The following is a 19,747-nucleotide window of genomic DNA, read 5'->3' on the forward strand; positions in this document are numbered from 1 at the left end:
ACAGTGTAGTAATGTGTGATCTCGAAGGCATCCAAGAGGTATTTCTTGTTACCTTTGTCCTCATACAACGGTTCGTATGATTTCTTACGAAAGGTTATTCCTAATTTTTTTTGTGCGTTTAATAAAATATCGACTTTGTTAGGTTTAGGAAAAGATTCTGATTTGGGTTAAAATAACTCTGGAAGTGGTGTAACTTAAGTACGGAAGTTACGGGACAAATAAATCAATGTTGAATTCCTCTTTCACACGGGGTACGAACATCCAACCCGACCTCCTCCCTACGCTGCGTTTGTCGGTCTTTATACATCCTGGTTCACGATTACGTGAATTATGAATGTATTTTGTGGGATATATACGAATTACAGTGCATTACTTTTCCTAGGTATGAACGGTGTATGACAACAGCGTGCCCCTAAACCTCAGACAGCCCGAGTCCGTCCTTGGATGTGCTGGTAGGTGTATGTATCTGATCTTTGGACAGAGCTAGGCAAGCTGTTTCCAACTACTGCCAGTCTTTATGTTAAGCTAGGTCGCTGCTAACTCTCCATAGTTGAAGAACCGACATGACGGTGGTATCGAACTTCTTATCTCACTCACATAATTATCATTTCTTTAAGCTTACATTGGAGACCTTGCACAAACTGCATTGGCGGACTGTACTCTGCATCATTATAATCACGCCAAGCAGAGATTGACAGCGTACAATAGGAGCAGAGGTGTGTATGTGTGATGGAGGAGGGAGGGGGGCACTCCAAACAACCCGACATTACATCCTGACATTCTGACAACACAGTGTGTCATTCAGCAAACACGAGGGCAGGCCTCCTCAGGCCACAGACAGGCCTGTGAAGTACGATGAGTCACCGTGTAAAGAGTCGATCATCATAAAGAGTTCCTTGTTCGGCCGGCTCTCCGCTGGCTCTCCGCCTCCCCTCCATACAGCCCCCCCCCCACCTCCTCTCTTCCGCTCCTTCCCTCCATTCAAGCACTCAGAGATGGAGGAATTTGGACTGAGCTTTGTATGTGATCATATTGGACGAGCTGCATCATCTCAAGTGGATTATATAATCGCACGTGGGCTGTTAATGAATTTAAAGAGTGTTTGCATGATGCACCGACAACACACGCACACTGTACACACACACACACACATACACACACACGCACTCCCAAGAATCCCAAAAGCTCCAGATTCACTGTCAATAGGTTTTTGATTAATTGCTCATTTGTTAAGGAATTTGAACCAATGCCAATTTAGGTGGGCCCTGTCAGTATTATCTCATTCTGTTTAATGCAGGACTTTTACTTGTTAACGTTTACATTGTGATTTGGCTACTTTTATTTAAGTAAAAGGATCTGAATAGTTCCTCCACCACTAGTCAAGGGTTTTAGGGTTCAACGTGACTTTCCCACGGCTGAATGTTCCCCACACCCATTTCTATAGTGCCAACATTATGTACGGAGTATCAGATGTCCATAAGTGTGACCTTACTGGCAGCTGCTGCGAGCAGGACTCGTTAAACACAAGTTATGTTTCGTTATTTTCAGTGTCCGTCTGTCAACCCATCAATTTATGAGAGCGCAATATATATCGATTGGTTAAATAGCAAATGTAGAACAGGACTGAGAACATTTACTCAGGATTTGGAGGTACTTGTACTTAACTTGAGTATTTCCATTTTATTTTTATTTTTTCTACTCAATTTTGGAGAGAAACTTAGTACTTTTTACTCCACTTCTTTGATTTAATTTGACTGAAGTTACTAGTTACATTGCTGATTAAAGATTTTACATACAAAACATATCATAATTTTATAAAATATGATCCATTGCTGTAGGTTAAACAAGTAGTTTAGCTCTGCTTGGGCCAGCTACAACATTAAAATGCTGCTTACATGTTAATGCAGCATTAATTAAACATAAACATAAACATATACATATACATATACATATACATATATATATATATATGTATATATATTTTACAATGTTGTATCGCTACTTTTACTTCAGTAAAGAATCTCAATACTTTTCAACCACTCTTTATCTGCAATACTTGCTCAAGAATATGTAACCAGTATCAGTTTCTTAAAACAGCAGTGAGACTATCAGCATCTTGCAGGTAATCTGCATGTTGACCAGGGCTGTTAGTCTGAGCGAATATGGAAGAACACGTAAATAGTTTGAATTAACCCACATAGCGTAGTCCTAGCCTGTGTCCAAAATCACTCCTGTATATTTACTGTCCATCATACTTTCTGCTGACAAGCCCACACGCAACGAGTCACATTTTATAGATGTAAAAGTTTGATGATTATGATTAATTATTATTCATTAAGTGACTGAAATGTCAGCAGACAGTCTCACCTAATCCATGATTTTAAACCTATGGTGTTAAATCCAACATGTTTCCACACATTATTTTTCAGATGGCTTGGTGCCATCAGATACCCCCCATGGAGCATCTGATACACCACACACAGGTGGTCATTGCTCAACTTGACCTCTTAGGGTTTAAAGGTCAAGAGCACAGAGCAGGCTCTGTTGTGGTCTGCCTCTAATTAAACCTAAACCTTTCATCGCTGACACACAGACACATACTCATGCACAGCTCATAAAACAAAGAAAATCCATAGATAAGGTTGTTGTTGATGCTTGAAGATAACAAACAACAAACTGAGGGGAATGCACTGAGGATTCCTCAAACATTCCCACAGTCCCTGTCAGTTTTTCTCTCTCGGGACGATTCCCAGAATGCAGCTGAGCTTCATCTCTCTCCGTTTCCCACGGCTGACTCTCCTCACTGTGGTTTATCACATCTGCTGCTCCACAGCTCATCCCAGCTCATTCAGTTAATGACAGGGCAGCCCAAACTGTGGTAACACTGGCTGACCTCACCCTGACCTCTGACCTCAGACCAGACTCTGCTCTGTGAGGCTCCACTGGTCGTTATTACACTCTAACACACCTTTCACCTCCCGTATCCACGCTGCACAGTATCCATAGCTACTCACTTTCAGCTAGACATGTACTAATGAAGGAACCTGGAGAGAGACAGAAGTACACTTTCTTAATGAACAATATATATATATACACGTATATATACTGTATATATTTAACTTTTTTTTTTTTTCTTTTACAAATTTGCCGAAAAATAATCTGGAGTATCTCCATTCTCTTCCAAAATAAGAGTGTTCTCTCTCTCTCAAACTATCCTTGATAAAACTGCTAATGTGCCAGAATGAGGTTGGGATATTGAACACATAGACTGTATATAACAAGTGTCGCCATCTTGTTTTTTTGCAAGCAGAAGTGACAGAAGAGGGTGGAGCTAAGTACAACCGAACACTGAATAGACATTTTTAGGCGACAAAAATGTTACTTTCATGAACTATAAACACAGTATGAAAGGGTTAAAGGTCTAAGACGAAAACAAGGTCAACTCCCAGACCGGACAACGCCGTGGTAGCGTCCTGTCAATCACAAGGTGGCCACGCCCTGCTTACCCTGCATACCCTGCTTTATGGTCTATTTTACTCTAAATGGGACCATAATTTACTAAATGAACATCATGCTGTATTGAAGAAGACTTGAAACTAGCAATTGAGACCATAAACTCATGTTTACGATGTTTACTGAGGTAATAAATCAAGTGAGAAGTAGAGTCATTTTCTCATAGACTTCTATACAATCTATCTTTTCGCAACCAGAGGAGTCGCCCCCTGCTGGCTATTAGAAAGAATGCAGGTTTAAGGCACTTCAACATTGGCTTCACTTTTCACACTCAGAGGTTGCCCACTGGCTGAACCTCAATACTTTTAGGTACCAAATGAAATATGCCCGTGGAACAGAGTATCAAGTACAGAAAGCTGGCATTGAAAATAATTTTAATCAATATGTGACATACTGTATGTCAGGGGAAACAAGCCCACAAATAAGCATCCAGATCGTCAGGACGACATCATTTGTTGGTGCCTCCAAAAACAGTCACAGTTACAACTATTCTCTGATCTTACAGTGGCATTGTTACGGTTTGGTTAGAGTTCGGGTTAGGCATAAAAATTTGGTTAGGGTTGGGGAAAGATAATTGTTTGGGTTACAATAATTACTTCATTAGCGTTAGGGGAGCTTCATCACCATGGTGACGATAGCAAACATGCATTATGTCGTTATTGGGTATTCTCTGTCACGACTGATGCTGACGGTTATTGTGGGAGAACAGTCTAATCCAGGGACTCACTCTGGCATATTTACAATGTTTATTTTTATTTTAAACTATCCCGGTTAAATAAACCAATACATAAATAAATCACAGTTTCATAAGAGCAAATTTAGGCTATTTTATTTAGGCAAGGCACTTGTGTTTAGACAACATTCAACATTTGAGATGTCTGGCTTCTTTTGTTCAATTCATACTTGTCGAAAAGCAAGTATGTTTTTGGTGTTGTTACTGAAAGTCAGGCTGGCACCTATATTGTACATTTTGAGTGATACTCCGCCCTTGGCAGAACTGGCAGGAAAATGTAAAACTGTATCATAAAACTGGCCTTTTTATTTTTTTTGTATGACGGAATAATAATCTTCTACCTTTTTTTTTATAAAATAAACAGAAAATTCCTTCTTTGTTTTTCTAAATCAATGAGTATTTTTGACTTAATTTACATCAGCTACCATTTTTTTTATTCCATAGACAGAACTGTGTGTAAGCCCTTTTTTGTTCATATTAATTGTATTTAGTTTAGTAGAGTAAGAGAAAGACATACACACACATGTTTGCAGATTCATACAAAAACAAACTTTAGCATCTACTATTTTCTAAATATTTTGAGTGTATTTCTCCTGTAGTCTTTTTTTCCAACAGTGTTTTTCTGTCCATTGTCTTCTCCTCACTTGCGCAGTTCCGAGTGAGCACAAAGCCTCCTCAGTTCGGGTCGAACCGTGCAAATCCAATTCCAGATGGCACGGACCCATGTGGGCACGACTGCCAACCTCCATCAGCCAATAGGCTACATGGCTCAGACTGGAAATGTGTGCATACCTTCATGCTTTGTACAGAGATAATCCCATTAATCAATAAAACCACAGTGAGGTTATCTGGAGCTAATAATTCTCTTCTCATCTCAGACAGTTGCATACGCAGAAAGATGAAAAACACACAGCTGTCACATGCTTAGTGCAACTAAAGGGCTCCTGTGTTGTGACAAAGAAACGCTTCTCTCTTTATTGCTTCCACTCACGCATCCAAACATTTACTCGCCGAGCAGCATCGCGTTAGACACAAGGGTGAGCCTACGCACATGCATAAACATAGTGGTGCATGTGGAGTTATGCAGGACAACAGTGGGTTTGCAGACTCCCTGCTGACCATAGGAATGTGAGTGTCTGCACACACACACAGACACACACACACACACAGGCTGAGGCTGACAGGTCTGAAGGTCTACGGCGTGTTACAGCTGTTACAGCTGTTCACAGCGATCACAGGCTGCAGCTTCTCAGGGGGATGCAGGGAAAAGAGCAACTCTGAGAGGAAACGGGAACACAATGAGGAGGAAAACACCTGCTGTGATCCTGAAGCCCACTGAAACTCCATTTTATCGAGTATTGATGATTAGATTCTTAAAAAATGTAATAAAAATAAACTGTATGAATATTTTAAAGGGATAGTTTGAGTATTTTGAAGTGGGGTTTCATGAGGTACTTTGCCATAGTCAGTGTATTACCTACAGTAGACGGCGGTCGGCACGCCCCCAGTTTGGACAGGAGTACGAGCCAGTACTACTACTAGTTTGGGTAACAAAACTTCCAGGACGTCTGTAGGAAGTTGAGTGGCGATGTTTTCAGTTATAGCAACGAGGACTAAATTCACTTGTTTGCAAGTTTCTGATGTGTAAAGCTGTCGCAGAGTAGGGATTTCTGGCACAACTTCACCTACTTCCAGCATTCACAGTGAAGAGAAATTGTCTGAAGCGGTCAAAACTCTGCATTTCAGAATGAGGCCAGTGAGGCTGCGTTGGTCTCACAATAGCATTGTTCTTTGTACTATAAATGTTGCTGCAGTATTGACCTCTAAAGCTGGTGCTGACAAATAAAATGGCAGGAATTCCTGTAATTAATATGTGATCAACAAAATCCTCAGCGAGTGTCTTAAAACTGCATTGATTGATTCATTTCAGGTTAGAAGATACCTGAAAAAAGAACTCTAACATATTATTGCCTTGTAGTTGTTATGGCTAAAATGTTCAGGCTGTTCTCATACACAGTTCGAAGCTATGCCTACGAAAAGTAATGCGCTGTAATTCGCATATATTCCATGAAATCAATAAATTTTTAATCCATGTAATCCTGGCGCAGGAAGTGTAAAGATCGTCAAACGCAGTGTAGGGAGGAGGACGGGGTTCATGGGTTAGTGAAAAAAACACTGGACTTTCGCCCAGGAGAACGCTGTTTGTGTCTCGAAACTAGAAGTCTCCGTTGACTTATTTGTCACGCAACTTCCGTACTTAAGTAACGCCACTTCCATAGTTGTTTTAACCCAAACCACGATCTTTTCCTACACCTAAACAAGTTGTTTCCTGTAAAGACGGAAGTTTATTTTGAAAAGACTGTATGCATGTAACATACGGAAATTGACACCTGTTGCTGGATATTCATAGGAGAACGCCCGAAAAATGAGGAATGACGTATAACTTTAATAAGATATCATACGAACCATTGCATGAGGATACGTTGACATGTTAGCTAGAATTTACACTTCCACCAGACACAGAGCAACATAATTATCTTATATTGGACTCATGTTTGTGTCCACTTGATGAATAGAAGTCCAACATTCACTCTTTTCACTCTTGTTTGGTCTCCACCAATTCCTGAGAAAAAATATATGTCTCTTTAGCTATACTAGATGTTCCCTTTTCTTCACCTGCTAGTCTTGAACTGTGTCTCTCTGCTGTTTGTTGCTGGGCAGGTAGCACACGGTGGGTTTGATGGGACTGAACTACACAGTAAATGTGTAGTAAGACCAAAAACTATAAGTTAAAAGAGGCTCAAAAGCTCAGTAGAGCTGCAGAGTTTGTGATAATTCTCTGTGGGTGACCCCTTTTCACATAAAAGGGAATATTAATTAGTAGAGGTTTAAGAAGTATTGAGTGATTTGTGCCAGAGGACGTGCAGCTCTCTCCCTGGTATCACTTGGCGCTGCATCAGAATGCGATCAGTTGTCTCCCGCTGTGCCCCCTCCTTCAGTAAAAATCAATCAGTCTCAGACCCCGCTGTGTCTTCCCTCCTCCTCCTATTCACAAACAGAGCATATTTCTGTAGAAGAAGACAAACTAGTAGGCGGTCGTCTGTAAATCAGACTCCTCTGCTCTTTCTGGGTGTGTGGACGGACAGCTTTATCGACTCAGTGAAGTGGCAGAGGAGAGGCTAAAGTTACGAGCCACTAACAACAAGTGGAGGGAGAGAAACAGGGTGAAGGGTGACGGCAGACGAGGCGGCGTTTAAAGAAAAGGTTATGGGAGAGAATACTGTCATCGCCGAGGTGTTTATTGGTGTCTGAAGTATTCTGATAATGAGTTGATGACTTTATAAACTGAAGTCAGAGACAGTGTGACTTCTATATCTCACTCCCTTCAGCCATCACACAGTCAGAGTTTAGGATCAAATGTGGAGATGTGATGTTTTCCTCGAGCTCAAAAATAATTATCAGTGTTTTTCATGTCTGAAGGAAGTCTGAACTCCAGAAAATGTCCTAGATATTTGATCATGTTTTGAAGCTGAAGTGAAATTCCTCAGACTTCACCCATCTGGGGAAGTGATCATGGATCATAAGTAGTTCTCCTGGTGGGTCCATATATCTTGGTAGTTCTAACAGTGTTGTGCTGTGTTGCTGGAATAATTTGAGCTTCAGACTCTACCTATCATATTTTTGACCACAGAGTTTGGTTTTGTTTTCATGACTGCTTTATGACCATCAAAGACTACCCACCTAGGTTAAAACCAGGCCACAATGTGGCTGAAAAGGGAACGTTTTTAGACATCCAGGTTCCATAAATCTGTTGAAATACCATCTATATGTAACCTCAATGTTTTCAAAGCTTTAATCAAGACATCTAAACCAAATCAGTGTTTACTCGAAGCGGCGTCAACTCTATCTGTCAACTGCTCTGATGCTGTCAGGTCACACTGACTCCAAGTTGACTAGCACTGTATTTTATGCTACAATATTATTTATATTATTATAAGTGCATCCACAGCATTTTAGGCTACACGGTCAATAATCCATAATTGATCTTTAATATTTGAATAGTGCTTGAAGTTTAATGGTGATCTATTTGTCTCTATCAGTTGTGTCCCGTCCACTTGTTTTGGTTCATGACTGCTTCAGGCTCTATAAAACTATAGGAAAATGAAACTATATTGTACTATATTTCAGGTACGAATCTAACATACACATTCCCGATGAGGTTCAAGAAGCTCCTTATCTCAGCTGTATTTGTCAGGCTGCGTTCAGACCTAGCACTGCATCAATAAAACACAGCCTCCTCATTAAGTTTAGTAAGACCACTGTGTTAGCACAGCAAAAGAAATGCAAAGTAGTCCAGCCAAAGCGTTAAACCTCGGTCGAAGTTTTGCACAATGCTACCCTGGTTCCAGACCTCTGAATCAACACCCACATCCCTCATTTATTCACAAGTTCAAACAAGTCTGTGTGTTGAAAGCTACCTCAGCCGGTTGGAGAAACAGCTGACCAATCTGACCTCCGTAGGCGGGATAAAGAATGTCAACGTCAGATAGCTATTTCCATGAAAAATAGCGATATATAATGGCAACGTTAATTTAACTGCTCCGAGAAATTCATACCATGGCTCCCGTGTCAACTGAAATTGGCAGAAACATACGTCACTTGCTGCTGGTTAGGGCAAAAGAAAACAAAATAACCTTCCCTCAAAACAACAAGAAGTCAACTAACATGAACACAATGAATGAATGATACATGTGAAATATGTAACTACATTTTTCTGCCTTCTTGCAGCTCTTAGAGAGAACATGTCCCATGGTCTGCATATAGATTCCATACAGCCTGCAGTTTCACATGTCTTGCCATGTTGTTGTATACTGTAGTAGATATACCAGACACCATTACATCATTACATGTAGGACCACTGATGCTCTGGTACGTCTCACACAAACTGAGCTTGTGACACTACAGACCACTTGTTGATTAACGCTCTGAGGAACAAAATCCTTGTTTCCTTCTTTCCACATTGGTCTCTGCACTCTGAACTGGCCTTCTGTCCACTGTGTTGTCAACATTTTCCGTCCTTGGGGTTTAAAATTTTCGGCCTCTTTGCCCTTAATTTCCTGTCGTCCTGCCAAATGTTTCTCACACAGCAGAGGTCTGTACAGCGTCTCAGAGCAGCGCTCCCCAACAACTTTGTCCCCGAGGAAACTATTGACTTTCTCCAAACTCACATGTGGCAGCTGACGTCTTCAACCTGCTTTCAACACTGGCCAAACGTTCTTGCTGCGTTTGGGACTCCAAGTATTTCATTATCGATTAATCCAGAATCGTTTGGTCTAAAATATGGCACAAAATAGGGACACACTTTGTAAATGCTTCCTTTTACATGTTTATAATTTCCTAATAATTTCCAGGAATAAGTTTCCTGCAAATGTAGCATGGTACTAATTATAGGGAAATAGGAGTTTTATTGGAAATAACTGTTCCATTTAAACCCAAGTTCAAGTTCTCTTCATTATTCATTGATTCATATATGTTGAATTGTATGCTTGCCTTTCAAAATGTTTTTTACATGAAGCCCTGGTGTGCAGTGACTAAAAGACTCCCTAGATTAGGCTGGCAATTAATTGCAATTAATCACTTTAAAATGAAACACTTTGTGTCTATTATTGGTACCCATTTACAAGATTATATCCAAGAACTGTTGTGGAAATTAGAGGTAAAATACCTGAGCGTTATCCCATATGCTAAAGTTAAAGGTGTTGCTGGTTTTCTCTGACAAAGACTCACAAACGAGAAGCTCGAGTTAGACAATGTTGGTTTGATAGATGACGTAAAAAATTACTGATTAGGAGGCGGTCGGGGTAGATGGGTGGGTGAAAAAAACACCTGACTTTTGCCCAGGAGACCGGTGTTCGTACCCCGTGTGAAACTAGAAGTTAACGTTGAGTTATTAGTCGCCACTTCCGTAGTTATTTTAACCCAAACGACGATCTTTTCCCTAAACCTAACTAAGTTGTTTCCTGTGAAGACGGAAGTTTATTTTGAAAAGACTCTATGCATGTAACGTGCGGAAATTGACACGCGTTGCTGGGCATACGTAGGAGAACACACAAAAAAAGAGAAATAATCTCATATACAAACCGTTTTATGAGGATAAAATATATTGAATTAATCGACTAATTGTTTCTGCTCTAGTTGTGTTTGCTCTCTGCAAAACCACACATCTTCTTTAGGGCATATTTAACATAGAAGTGTAGGCTGAGGAATTTCTAATCTATTAATAAGTGGCATCAAGCACAAAGTCACTTTGTTCATTTCTGACCTTCATTATTCCAGTTTCTGCATACATGGAAAATATGTGTTGGACTTCAAAACGTTCTTTTTGAATGAAACTACTGCACAAGTTTGGAACCAGTTAACTTGTGGCTCAACAAGATGTTGTTTTATTGTGTATGACATATCTGGGAGATGTGGGGAGCAATAAGCACCCCGACATAAAACTCAAATCTTCAAAGGCTTTTCAGTTCAGCTCAGGTCAGTAGTGCAGAAAAAAAGGGGGAAAACAGCCTCCATTGGTTAACCACCAATACATCAGCCTTCCATGAGTGCACGATTGGAGGCCAGAATAGCCTTTAACAGGATGAGATCATGAACAACGCAGTGGAACAAACCATCTCATCATCCCACCGAGTGTGAGATGTCAGAGGGGGCTGCAGAAAAAAAGTATTTTCATGCACAAAAAGACACCGAGAGAGATGAGCTTTGGAGCGGGGGGGATGTGTTTGGAAAAGAGAAAAGGCATCTGACAAGAATTCTGTTTGCAAATACCAGCGGCCTGGAGGAGAGATGTGAAGGGTTTCTGTGCGTGTGTGCCCTCCTTAAAATTCCCAGGAGGGACAGAGGCAGAGATAACGCTGTATAAACAAGAGAGAGAATGAGCAGAAAATGGAGAGGAAAACTCCTGGTGAGAAAAAAGGAAGGAGGAAAGGAAAAGGTGCTAGAGTTCATAAACTGCTTGAAGAGATAATTCAATAAATCATTCAATCACACAGAGCTCCCTGACACACGTGTGCAATGCTCGTACATACCGAGAGACGCGGTCATGATGTGACACTCTCTGAAGTATCCCGTTATTTGCCGGTTTCCTGTCTTAGGATCACTCCTTCACCTTCCTGTTCCGAAGTCTCTATCTCTTTCTGGTATGCTCTGCCTCCCAGCGTGAATGAAACTCTCCCCAATACCAAAATCTCCTCCTCTCGTCTTTCTCTAGAGCGCAATCTGAGCCCAGGGGCTGGATCGTTTCGCCGCCATGCCCAATTCTTTTCGTCCCCCAGATGGAAAAATAAGCTCCCCGTTTGTTCTTGGCTTGTTGTGACACCGCTCAACTTCTGGGTTTGTATGGAGGGAGGGACGAGAGGTAGAGAATTTCTCTCCCCCCTCCTTCCCCTCCATGCATGTCTACATACCCTCCCACCCTCCCTCCTCTTCCTCTCACTGACCACTGAGCATTGTTCCTGCTGGGCCACTGCGAGCACTTTCCCCCAATCAGAATGGATTCCAGCGGGGTCAGAGGTCATGTGTGGCCTTTTATGGATGAGAGAGGAGGTGGTGGTGGTCGGGTGGTTGGTGGTCGGGTAGGGAAGGGGGGTGGGGGGGTGATCTGGGGGTTTCTATGGCCTCTCTGTCAAGGCATGTGTGTCCACTCCCACCATCTGCTCGCCACAAACACAGAGACAAAGGCATGCAGACACACACTGACCGTGTCTCCTGCCATGTGTCTAATCTTAGCACGTCGTAAATTACACCATAAAGCTCTTGATTGAATTGTGTTGAGTTTACTTGTGTTTCGGTGGAGACATGTGCCGTGTGCATTTTTTAACCTGTCTGCCCGGTGTCACAGGAAATGTCCAACTGTGACGCTCATTTATCAGTTTAAAGACCCAAAGTTGTCGTTTATGAAACTACAGGCCGGTCATGAAATATTACAGATGTAAACCAAAACCTTTAAAAGCTTCAGAAAAAGATCATAATTTACAGTAAGTTGTTGTCTAGTGTTCGTCCCTGTATTAAAGGAATAGTTTGGTATTTTGCAAGATATGTTTATTCACTTTAATATGATAGAACCAACCTGTTCTCACCCTCGGCATCGGATACCAACACACGGAGGTATTAACAACAACTAACTCCAATGTAAACCCAGCTGTGGTCAGAGAGAGTGACGTAGTATTAAGGGCGTGAGAGTCTGCTTAAAGCCCAGACACACTGACCTGCAAGAACTAGTGGCGACAAAGGCCACCAGCTGCGTCGCCTCACGTCGCCTTTGTCTTGGCCTCAAACACACCAAAAACACTACAGCCAACGGCCAACTATCACGTATGTTCTGTGCCTGCGTGAGATGAAATAACTCTCCATACCAGCAGGCGGCGGTAGTCTGTATTGGTCATTCAAAAAAGGAAACCGGAAGACCGATGACTGAAAAAACTCCAACGTGGGCAGACTAGAGCCGACAGTGTGGGACACACCGCAAAAACGTGGCCGACGGACGCTCACCGACGGCCGACAGCCGGCTTGGTGTGTCAAGGCCTTGACGGGTGGAAGGGGAAGTTGGAGGGGGGTCAAACGAACACAGGACTTTCAACCAGTAGACTGTTGTTTGTGACTTGTGTGAAAATAAAAGTAAATATTTACTTATTTTGTCACGTCAGTTGTTAGTCCCATGACTCGTTAGTATCATTGTATGTAACACGTGAGCCGCTAGTCAGTGAAGTTAACATCAACCACGATCGTTTCCTAACCCTAACAAAGTGGCTGTGTTGCCTAAACCTAACTTCCTATGAAAACAGAAGTTTATTTTGAAAGGACAACTATGCATTTAACGAGGGTATATTGAAATGCTATCCCTGACACATCAAAAACTAACGCGAGAGGGGTACCCCGTGCGTCGGAATCTAATTTCCGAGGGGAACTGGTATTTGACGAGTTGGGAATGAGAATGTGTTGGAAGAACAACACCACCATCTGTCTGTTAAATATGAAAATGGAACTAGGAGCTGTTAGCGTAGCTTAGCATAAATATTGGAAACTTAATGCTAATGTGGTCAGGATTGAAAGTACAGGCCAGTCTTTGAGAATTACTGATGTGAACAAACAGGATCAGAAAACATGGGTCATTAATTGTGCCTTTAAGTGTTGACCAAAATTGTTGGTAATTAGACTATGAAACATCTCTCTGTTCAGGATCAATAACGGCACTTGAAACCTTTGAGATGTATCATCTCTCTCTCTCTCGTTCATCATAGACAACAAATCCAATCATCTGAAGGAGTAGGAGAGGTTTCCCCTGTCCTCTCTGCCCTCTCCCCCGTACTTTCTCCTGACCTTTGACCCCTGAGGTTTACACAGTCAAGTGTTTGTCTGAACCGGCCATCTGCCTCTGCTAAACCTCAGCTCATAACAGCAGCATCTACATTCCTTTGGCTGAAAACCTGCTTCCGCTGGCTGAGAGCTTCTGCATATATCACTGTTTGTTTTGATTTGGCCACAAGTACACAAGGGAAATGTTATTACATAACAGTTTAGAGCTGCGCTTCGCCATCACAAGGAAATGAAAGTAAAGAGACAGCAGCAGAGTTCATCTTTGGGTTGATGGTGGAAAAAATACTGTAGTGACTTTGCATAGGCTAAAATATGGAAGAGATGTCTGTTGCCATCAGGTGAAAAGTTTGTATAATATTAAGTATAAATTTGTTGATTTCCATGTTTCTCTCTTTGGTTGAAGGATTTCTCCGCTTTTCACTAATTTCTTTGACTTTTTAGGTTCATGAAATCGTTTGTAAACCCAATAGATGAAGTCAAGCTAAAGTCAGGGTGGTTTCTCAAATGTCATGTTTGTCACCCAGCAGTCCCAAAACATTTAGTGCATGTGACATTTCTGTTTTTATTGAAATGATCACTAGAAGCACTGATTTTGTGATTTTGCAGATTAAAAGCCGCCTAGAGGCACGGCGGTGCAGTGGTTAGCACTGTCGCCTCACAGCAAGTGGGTTGCAGGTTCAAGCTTGGGGCCCACCTCTTTCTGTCGCTGTCTCTCATGTAAGTTATTGAATGGATATGGAGAAACTAGTTGTTGAGGTTGAGAACTATCCCGAGCTATACGACCTACAATGGCAAAAAGATATTGGCTGGCGAGCCATTGCTCTGGAGATTGGCTTCTACAGGTGAGAAATCAAGTTTAAGTAGTGAGTGTCCATGCATGATTTAGAGCTAAAGCAGAGGTGGAAGAAGTAGCCTGTCTTTTACTTTAGTAAAAGTAGTAATAATACAGTGTAAAAAATATGCTGCAGAGCGACGCTTCCTGTTGGTGCTTGAAGTATGCTTTGTGCTTAACTGTTGTCTACCTCTGTACTTCACACAAAGACATGGCTGTCATGTCAATATACTCATATACCTGTAACTCCTGGCACGAAAGCAAATAAGTGTATTCTGTATTTTTCAGAGTATAGTTTTGAAGTCGATAAACTAGCTTAGAAATATAAATACAATTCATTTTTCTACCAAATGTAACCCAGCTTAAATCTAGATTTAGATTTAGTTTTCAACCTAGATGTTTAGACGTTTTTGACCTCAAATCACCAAAACAATACCTCACCGCATTACTTAACTCCTGTAAATATCTGTAGGATAACGTCACACAAAACCCAGCACACACAACATACCAGGATCCCAGAATGCCCAGTGTGATTAGCCTGGTGATAACACAGTGGGAACACAGCTGCAGGGCTCAGCCTGGCTGACTGAGTTGTTATGGAGCTGTCTGCTGCTCCCCACAGTAATCACTCCCCACGTTACAGTAGCCTCAGGTCCAACTGTGATTACAATAATGACTCTAAATGTTAAATAGAAATAATTTAAATGGGGAATCTGACTGTTCTGTCCCGACGTGGCAAATTGTTTCCCAGACAATTGTCTGCCTTTAACGTGGGAAACAGGAAACTCTCATCTGCCCCCCAAACTGGGGGTGAGCTCCAGATACTCTGCGTCCTTTGTTAATTCTTCTTTCCATCCAGCGGAGAAAAGAATCAGGTGTTTTTTCTGTACACAAGAAATAATGACCTCTTTCATGAGCTCCTTCTCCATCCTGCCGCCGCTCTGTTCTGACAAACATGTTTACAATAAACACGCGGAACTGCCCTTTAAAAGAATTAGCGGACCTGTCTGCAATACAGAGCAAAAGGCCATCATAAATACTAGTTTGGTTTTGTTAACAGTAAGTGGATGACAATTTGCTATGGTCAAAATATTGTCTGATTATTTGCAGTAGAAGGAAAAACCATGAGTTTGACTTACAAATGTGAACTGATAATAAGCAGATTTGAAATTGACATTTTTTGCCATTAAATTTGAAGATTAAAAACAAGTTTGACTTAATTAACATCTTAGACATAAACACCCCTTATATAAAGGAAGTAAGCTGGTCCCTTTAAGGCTGAGGTATAGACTCCCCAAAGCCAGGTGCAATAGATTCAAACATACCTCTTTAGAATGTGCTGTAAAATCACTTTGTACTCGATTCATTTATACCCTCTGTCTGTTTTTGTCCTGCTGCAAGCCAAATTTCTTATGCAAGGCAATTAAGATGGAACTGAACTGAAACATCTTAATCACAACTCTGTATACCATTTATAATGTACACATGGCCAATATGCCAAGGCCATGCCGACAACTAGTCAGTGGTCTGCACAGTCAACAAGTCCTCTTCAATTGTTGCTTTCTGGTCTAACTCAGTCACTTTTGCATTTGCATTTTGCACGCTGCATATGAATTATACTGCAGAAGATTGCACTGATAGTACGAATCCAGTGTGTGATAGTACCAGGTGGCTACCTCCGGGTCTGAAAAGTGAAGCCAATGCTGAAGTGCCTTAAACTTGCATTCTTTCTAATAGCCAGCAGGGGGCGACTCCTCTGGTTACAAAAAGAAGTCTAATTGCATAGAAGTCTATGAGAAAATGAGCCTACTTCTCACTTGATTTATTACCTCAGTAAACATTGTAAACATGAGTTTATGGTCTCAATCTCTAGTTTTAAGTCTTCTTCAATACACCATTAATTTAGTAAATTATTGACCCATTTAGAAGCAATTAGACCATAAAGCAGGGTATGCTTTAGGGAGTTGCCACCTTGTGATTGACAGGTCGCTAACACAGCATTGTCCAGTCTGTGTTTTTGTCTTAGAACTTTAACCCTTTCACAGTGTGTTTTCAGTTCATGAAATTTAAATGTAACATTGTGGTCTACTAAAAAGAAGCTCCACCCTCTCGTGTCACTTCTGGTTGCAACAAAAACAAGATAGCGACGGCCAAAATGCCAAACTTGAGGCTTCACAACGGCAGTACACAAACCAATAGGTGATGTCATGGTGACTACGTCCACTTCTTATATACAGTCTATCAGTACAGTACATCATGTCACATATTTAGACACACTGTGTCCTTTTTTAGCCATTTGTTTTGTTGGTTTTGGACTTAAAGTAAAGAAATATGCTATTTGATGTTATTTTCTCCATCACTATTTTGCTATGGCCAGTAATGTTCAGCAGCTCCTCCAGACTTTAAACTGAGGCGAAGGCAGGCAGTCATATTGAAACCAGATATGATTATGCTTCAGATTTACCATATTTTTCATACTTGTAGGAAAACAGAATCATCCAACCAGCACCACCCTCCCCTACGCTAATGACTGTCACATATAATATGCTGTCTTTCTTTCCTCAGCGGGAAAGCACAAAACGTTTGTCGCTACGACAGGAACATGACAGCTACTTCAGATCAGATATGAGACACAACCACTGAAAGACACTTGTGTTTTTTGCCACTACAGTAAATTCCTTCTGCAGCTGTGTGGTACATATCTCCTCAGGCAGGATGTCCCAGCAACAAAAGACCCTCCCCTCTCCTCCCGTCTCCTCCCAGAACAGGACGTGAGTGGACATCCTGCCTGCAGTGGTCTCTTCCTCTGTTACCGTCAACTATTATTAGCGGACGTCCAGTATCAGCTGTCCCTGCGTGGACCTGAAAGGATATCCCAATCCATTTTATCAACTCCTCCAAGCGATTTTTTACCTCAAACCTAAAAATAATAAACAAACCATCTGTCTGCCTCGAGTCAGACACAACTCACCACAAACAGAGCCATGCCCGCATATCCAGCCAATGGCAACAAAGGACAGGCCAGGTGTGTGTATGTGTGTGGGTGTTTTTGGTATATTATGCCAAGAGGACATTCCGGCCGGCCCTTGAACCCTGTCCGGCAGCAATCAGGAGCTTGAATGTTTTGGTTTAAACTGAAGTGGACCCGCCAGTCACACACACATATACATGTACAGTATAGGGTCACACACACTCTTGGGAAAGTGTACCTTGTGTCCAGCTGTGTTGGTCCCACTGCCCGCCAGTCCTGAGCTGAGAAAACTCTGAGAAAGTTTTAACTGTGAAGAGAAGACAGACGCTGATGAGATTACAAAACGCAGACACACCCACATCAAGAAGTGTCCGTTTTGACATTATCTCTTACCGTAGGGCGTCGGAGGACACACTGGGAAGGCCGGAGTGGTGGGGACAATGTCAGAGCTATCTGTCTGTCCCCGATAGTCCACGCTGTTGGTTTTGTAGAGATGCCCATGCTTTAAAAAAAAAGAACAACAGAATAAAAGAAAGAAGGGGAAAAGTCAAAAACATGTTTTTGTAAGTCTTACAGGGTAACAAACCCCCCCACACACACCAGCAGACATCAGTCTTGTGATCTGTGTGTGGCTACAGCCTGTGTTTTGGTGTAAACAGTCGGGCCATTCATGCCACCCAGCCATGAGAGAGAGTGCAAGAGCAGAAACCTCAGAAAAAAGAAGGAAAAAAAAAAGAGAAACAGAAAGAGAGGAGAGAGAGACAGAGGAGGGTAGAAAAGAAACATCTACAGAGATGCAGATAGAGTTACATAACCATAATCTCAACAGAGATCTTGACTTAACTGATTTTAAAGTGATATCTCTGTGTTGGGAGTTGTGTCGTTGAACCTGAAATAATGTGGTATAATCTGATCAGGGCTGTTGACAAGCTCGAGTCAAGACATTGAGTCCAAATGGGTGTTGGGTCAGACTCAAGGCCGACTTTAAACAAGCTTGAGAACAAGCTTAAAACAAGACATAAATAAACATATAAATAAATAACAGCGCCCAACAGTTTGAAATACAATTCAATTATTTTTAAAGGTTCTCTATATGATATCCAGAGCATTAATATAGCAGCAAACAACTATTTGCTCTGTAAAGATTTAGAGGAGTATTGTCTACCTGAGCAGAGAATGAAGTCACTCTCCCTCTGTGTGTGTCTTAATCCGAGTTTCCAAGTGTCACATTGACATAGCCGAGTCGGCCGTGCGTGCTTTTAGTGCATGTGAGCGTGCCCCACTAATAGCTATAGCTCTCATTTGGAAGATAGGCCTATAGCTGATAACACTGTCCAGACCGACGGCAACGTTGTGGAACCAACCCACTCAGATAAACCCACCCCCCCTCCGGCCCCCTAAGGTTAACACTCTTAGCTCCATCAGCGCTGTTGCTGTTGTTTTCACTGTTAGTGCTGTTAGCACTGCCGTCACCACGTTAAGCAATAGAAGTGCTCCCAATTTTGCATTTAGCACCTTTAAATGCCTTAATTTTGCATTATTTGCTCAAATTGCCATTACAATACTATATGTATTGGACCAGTGGTTTCCAGCCTGGGGTCCGGGCTCCCCTTAGCGGGGTGCCAAAGATCACAAGAGGTGCGCCAAGATTTGTCTGCTCTAAGGTTGTCAAAATTTGATTTGCTCATGTATAACTAAAATCATAATAACACACTTACTGGATAATTTATACAAAAGTCTGGATATAAAGCTATTTTAAAACTAAACTATTTAAAAAGATATATATGTTTTGCTATTTAGTAGCAAAGTCTAACAAAATATTCAGTTTCAATCCATATTTGTTGGCATTTAGCCTTTCAAAAACAAGATTTTCATCGCAGTCAAATACCTATTTGCTCTCCTGTTCGACACACCTGGGCGTTCTTGCAGCTTGTTGGGGCTCAGCTTTTCTTAGACACAAGTGTGTGTGGGGGGGGGGAGATGCTAGGATGCTTGGTTGTTACAGTACATGTCACAGGAACAGTATGAAAAACAAGTATTACATGGGTTTGCCCTTGCAAATGACAGAGCATGTGATATTTTGCCTGCTATGTGGAACAGCAGCTGACAAATAGCAGAGCTCCAGACTGTTACAAAAGACATCAACCACTGTTGACTCTATTTAATCAAGACGTAGCTCTGGTTTGGTCTCCACCAACTTCAGGGAAATATCTGTCTCTTTAGCTTCTAAATGCTCCACGATGTTCACTAACTAGTCTCTAACTGCGTTTGTCTGCTCTGTGCTGCTGAGCAAGTAGTGTATAGTGTTTTTTTTAGAGTTTTT

General features: G+C 41.6%; 1 protein-coding gene across 2 annotated transcripts in view; it reads right to left on the reverse strand.

The window, feature by feature from the left end:
• Window positions 1-19,747, reverse strand: part of si:ch211-191a24.3 (tensin-3) — a 57,738-nt gene that overhangs the window by 11,437 nt on the left and 26,554 nt on the right. For both annotated transcript variants that reach the window (XM_037770139.1, XM_037770140.1), the window contains 2 exons: window positions 17,818-17,926; window positions 17,663-17,731 (listed from right to left, as the gene is read on the reverse strand). In XM_037770139.1, coding sequence (XP_037626067.1) covers window positions 17,663-17,731; window positions 17,818-17,926 — 178 coding nt within the window. The remainder of the gene's footprint in view (window positions 1-17,662; window positions 17,732-17,817; window positions 17,927-19,747) is intronic.

Source organism: Sebastes umbrosus, chromosome 5 (genome assembly GCF_015220745.1).
Source record: "Sebastes umbrosus isolate fSebUmb1 chromosome 5, fSebUmb1.pri, whole genome shotgun sequence".
Taxonomy (NCBI): domain Eukaryota; kingdom Metazoa; phylum Chordata; class Actinopteri; order Perciformes; family Sebastidae; genus Sebastes; species Sebastes umbrosus.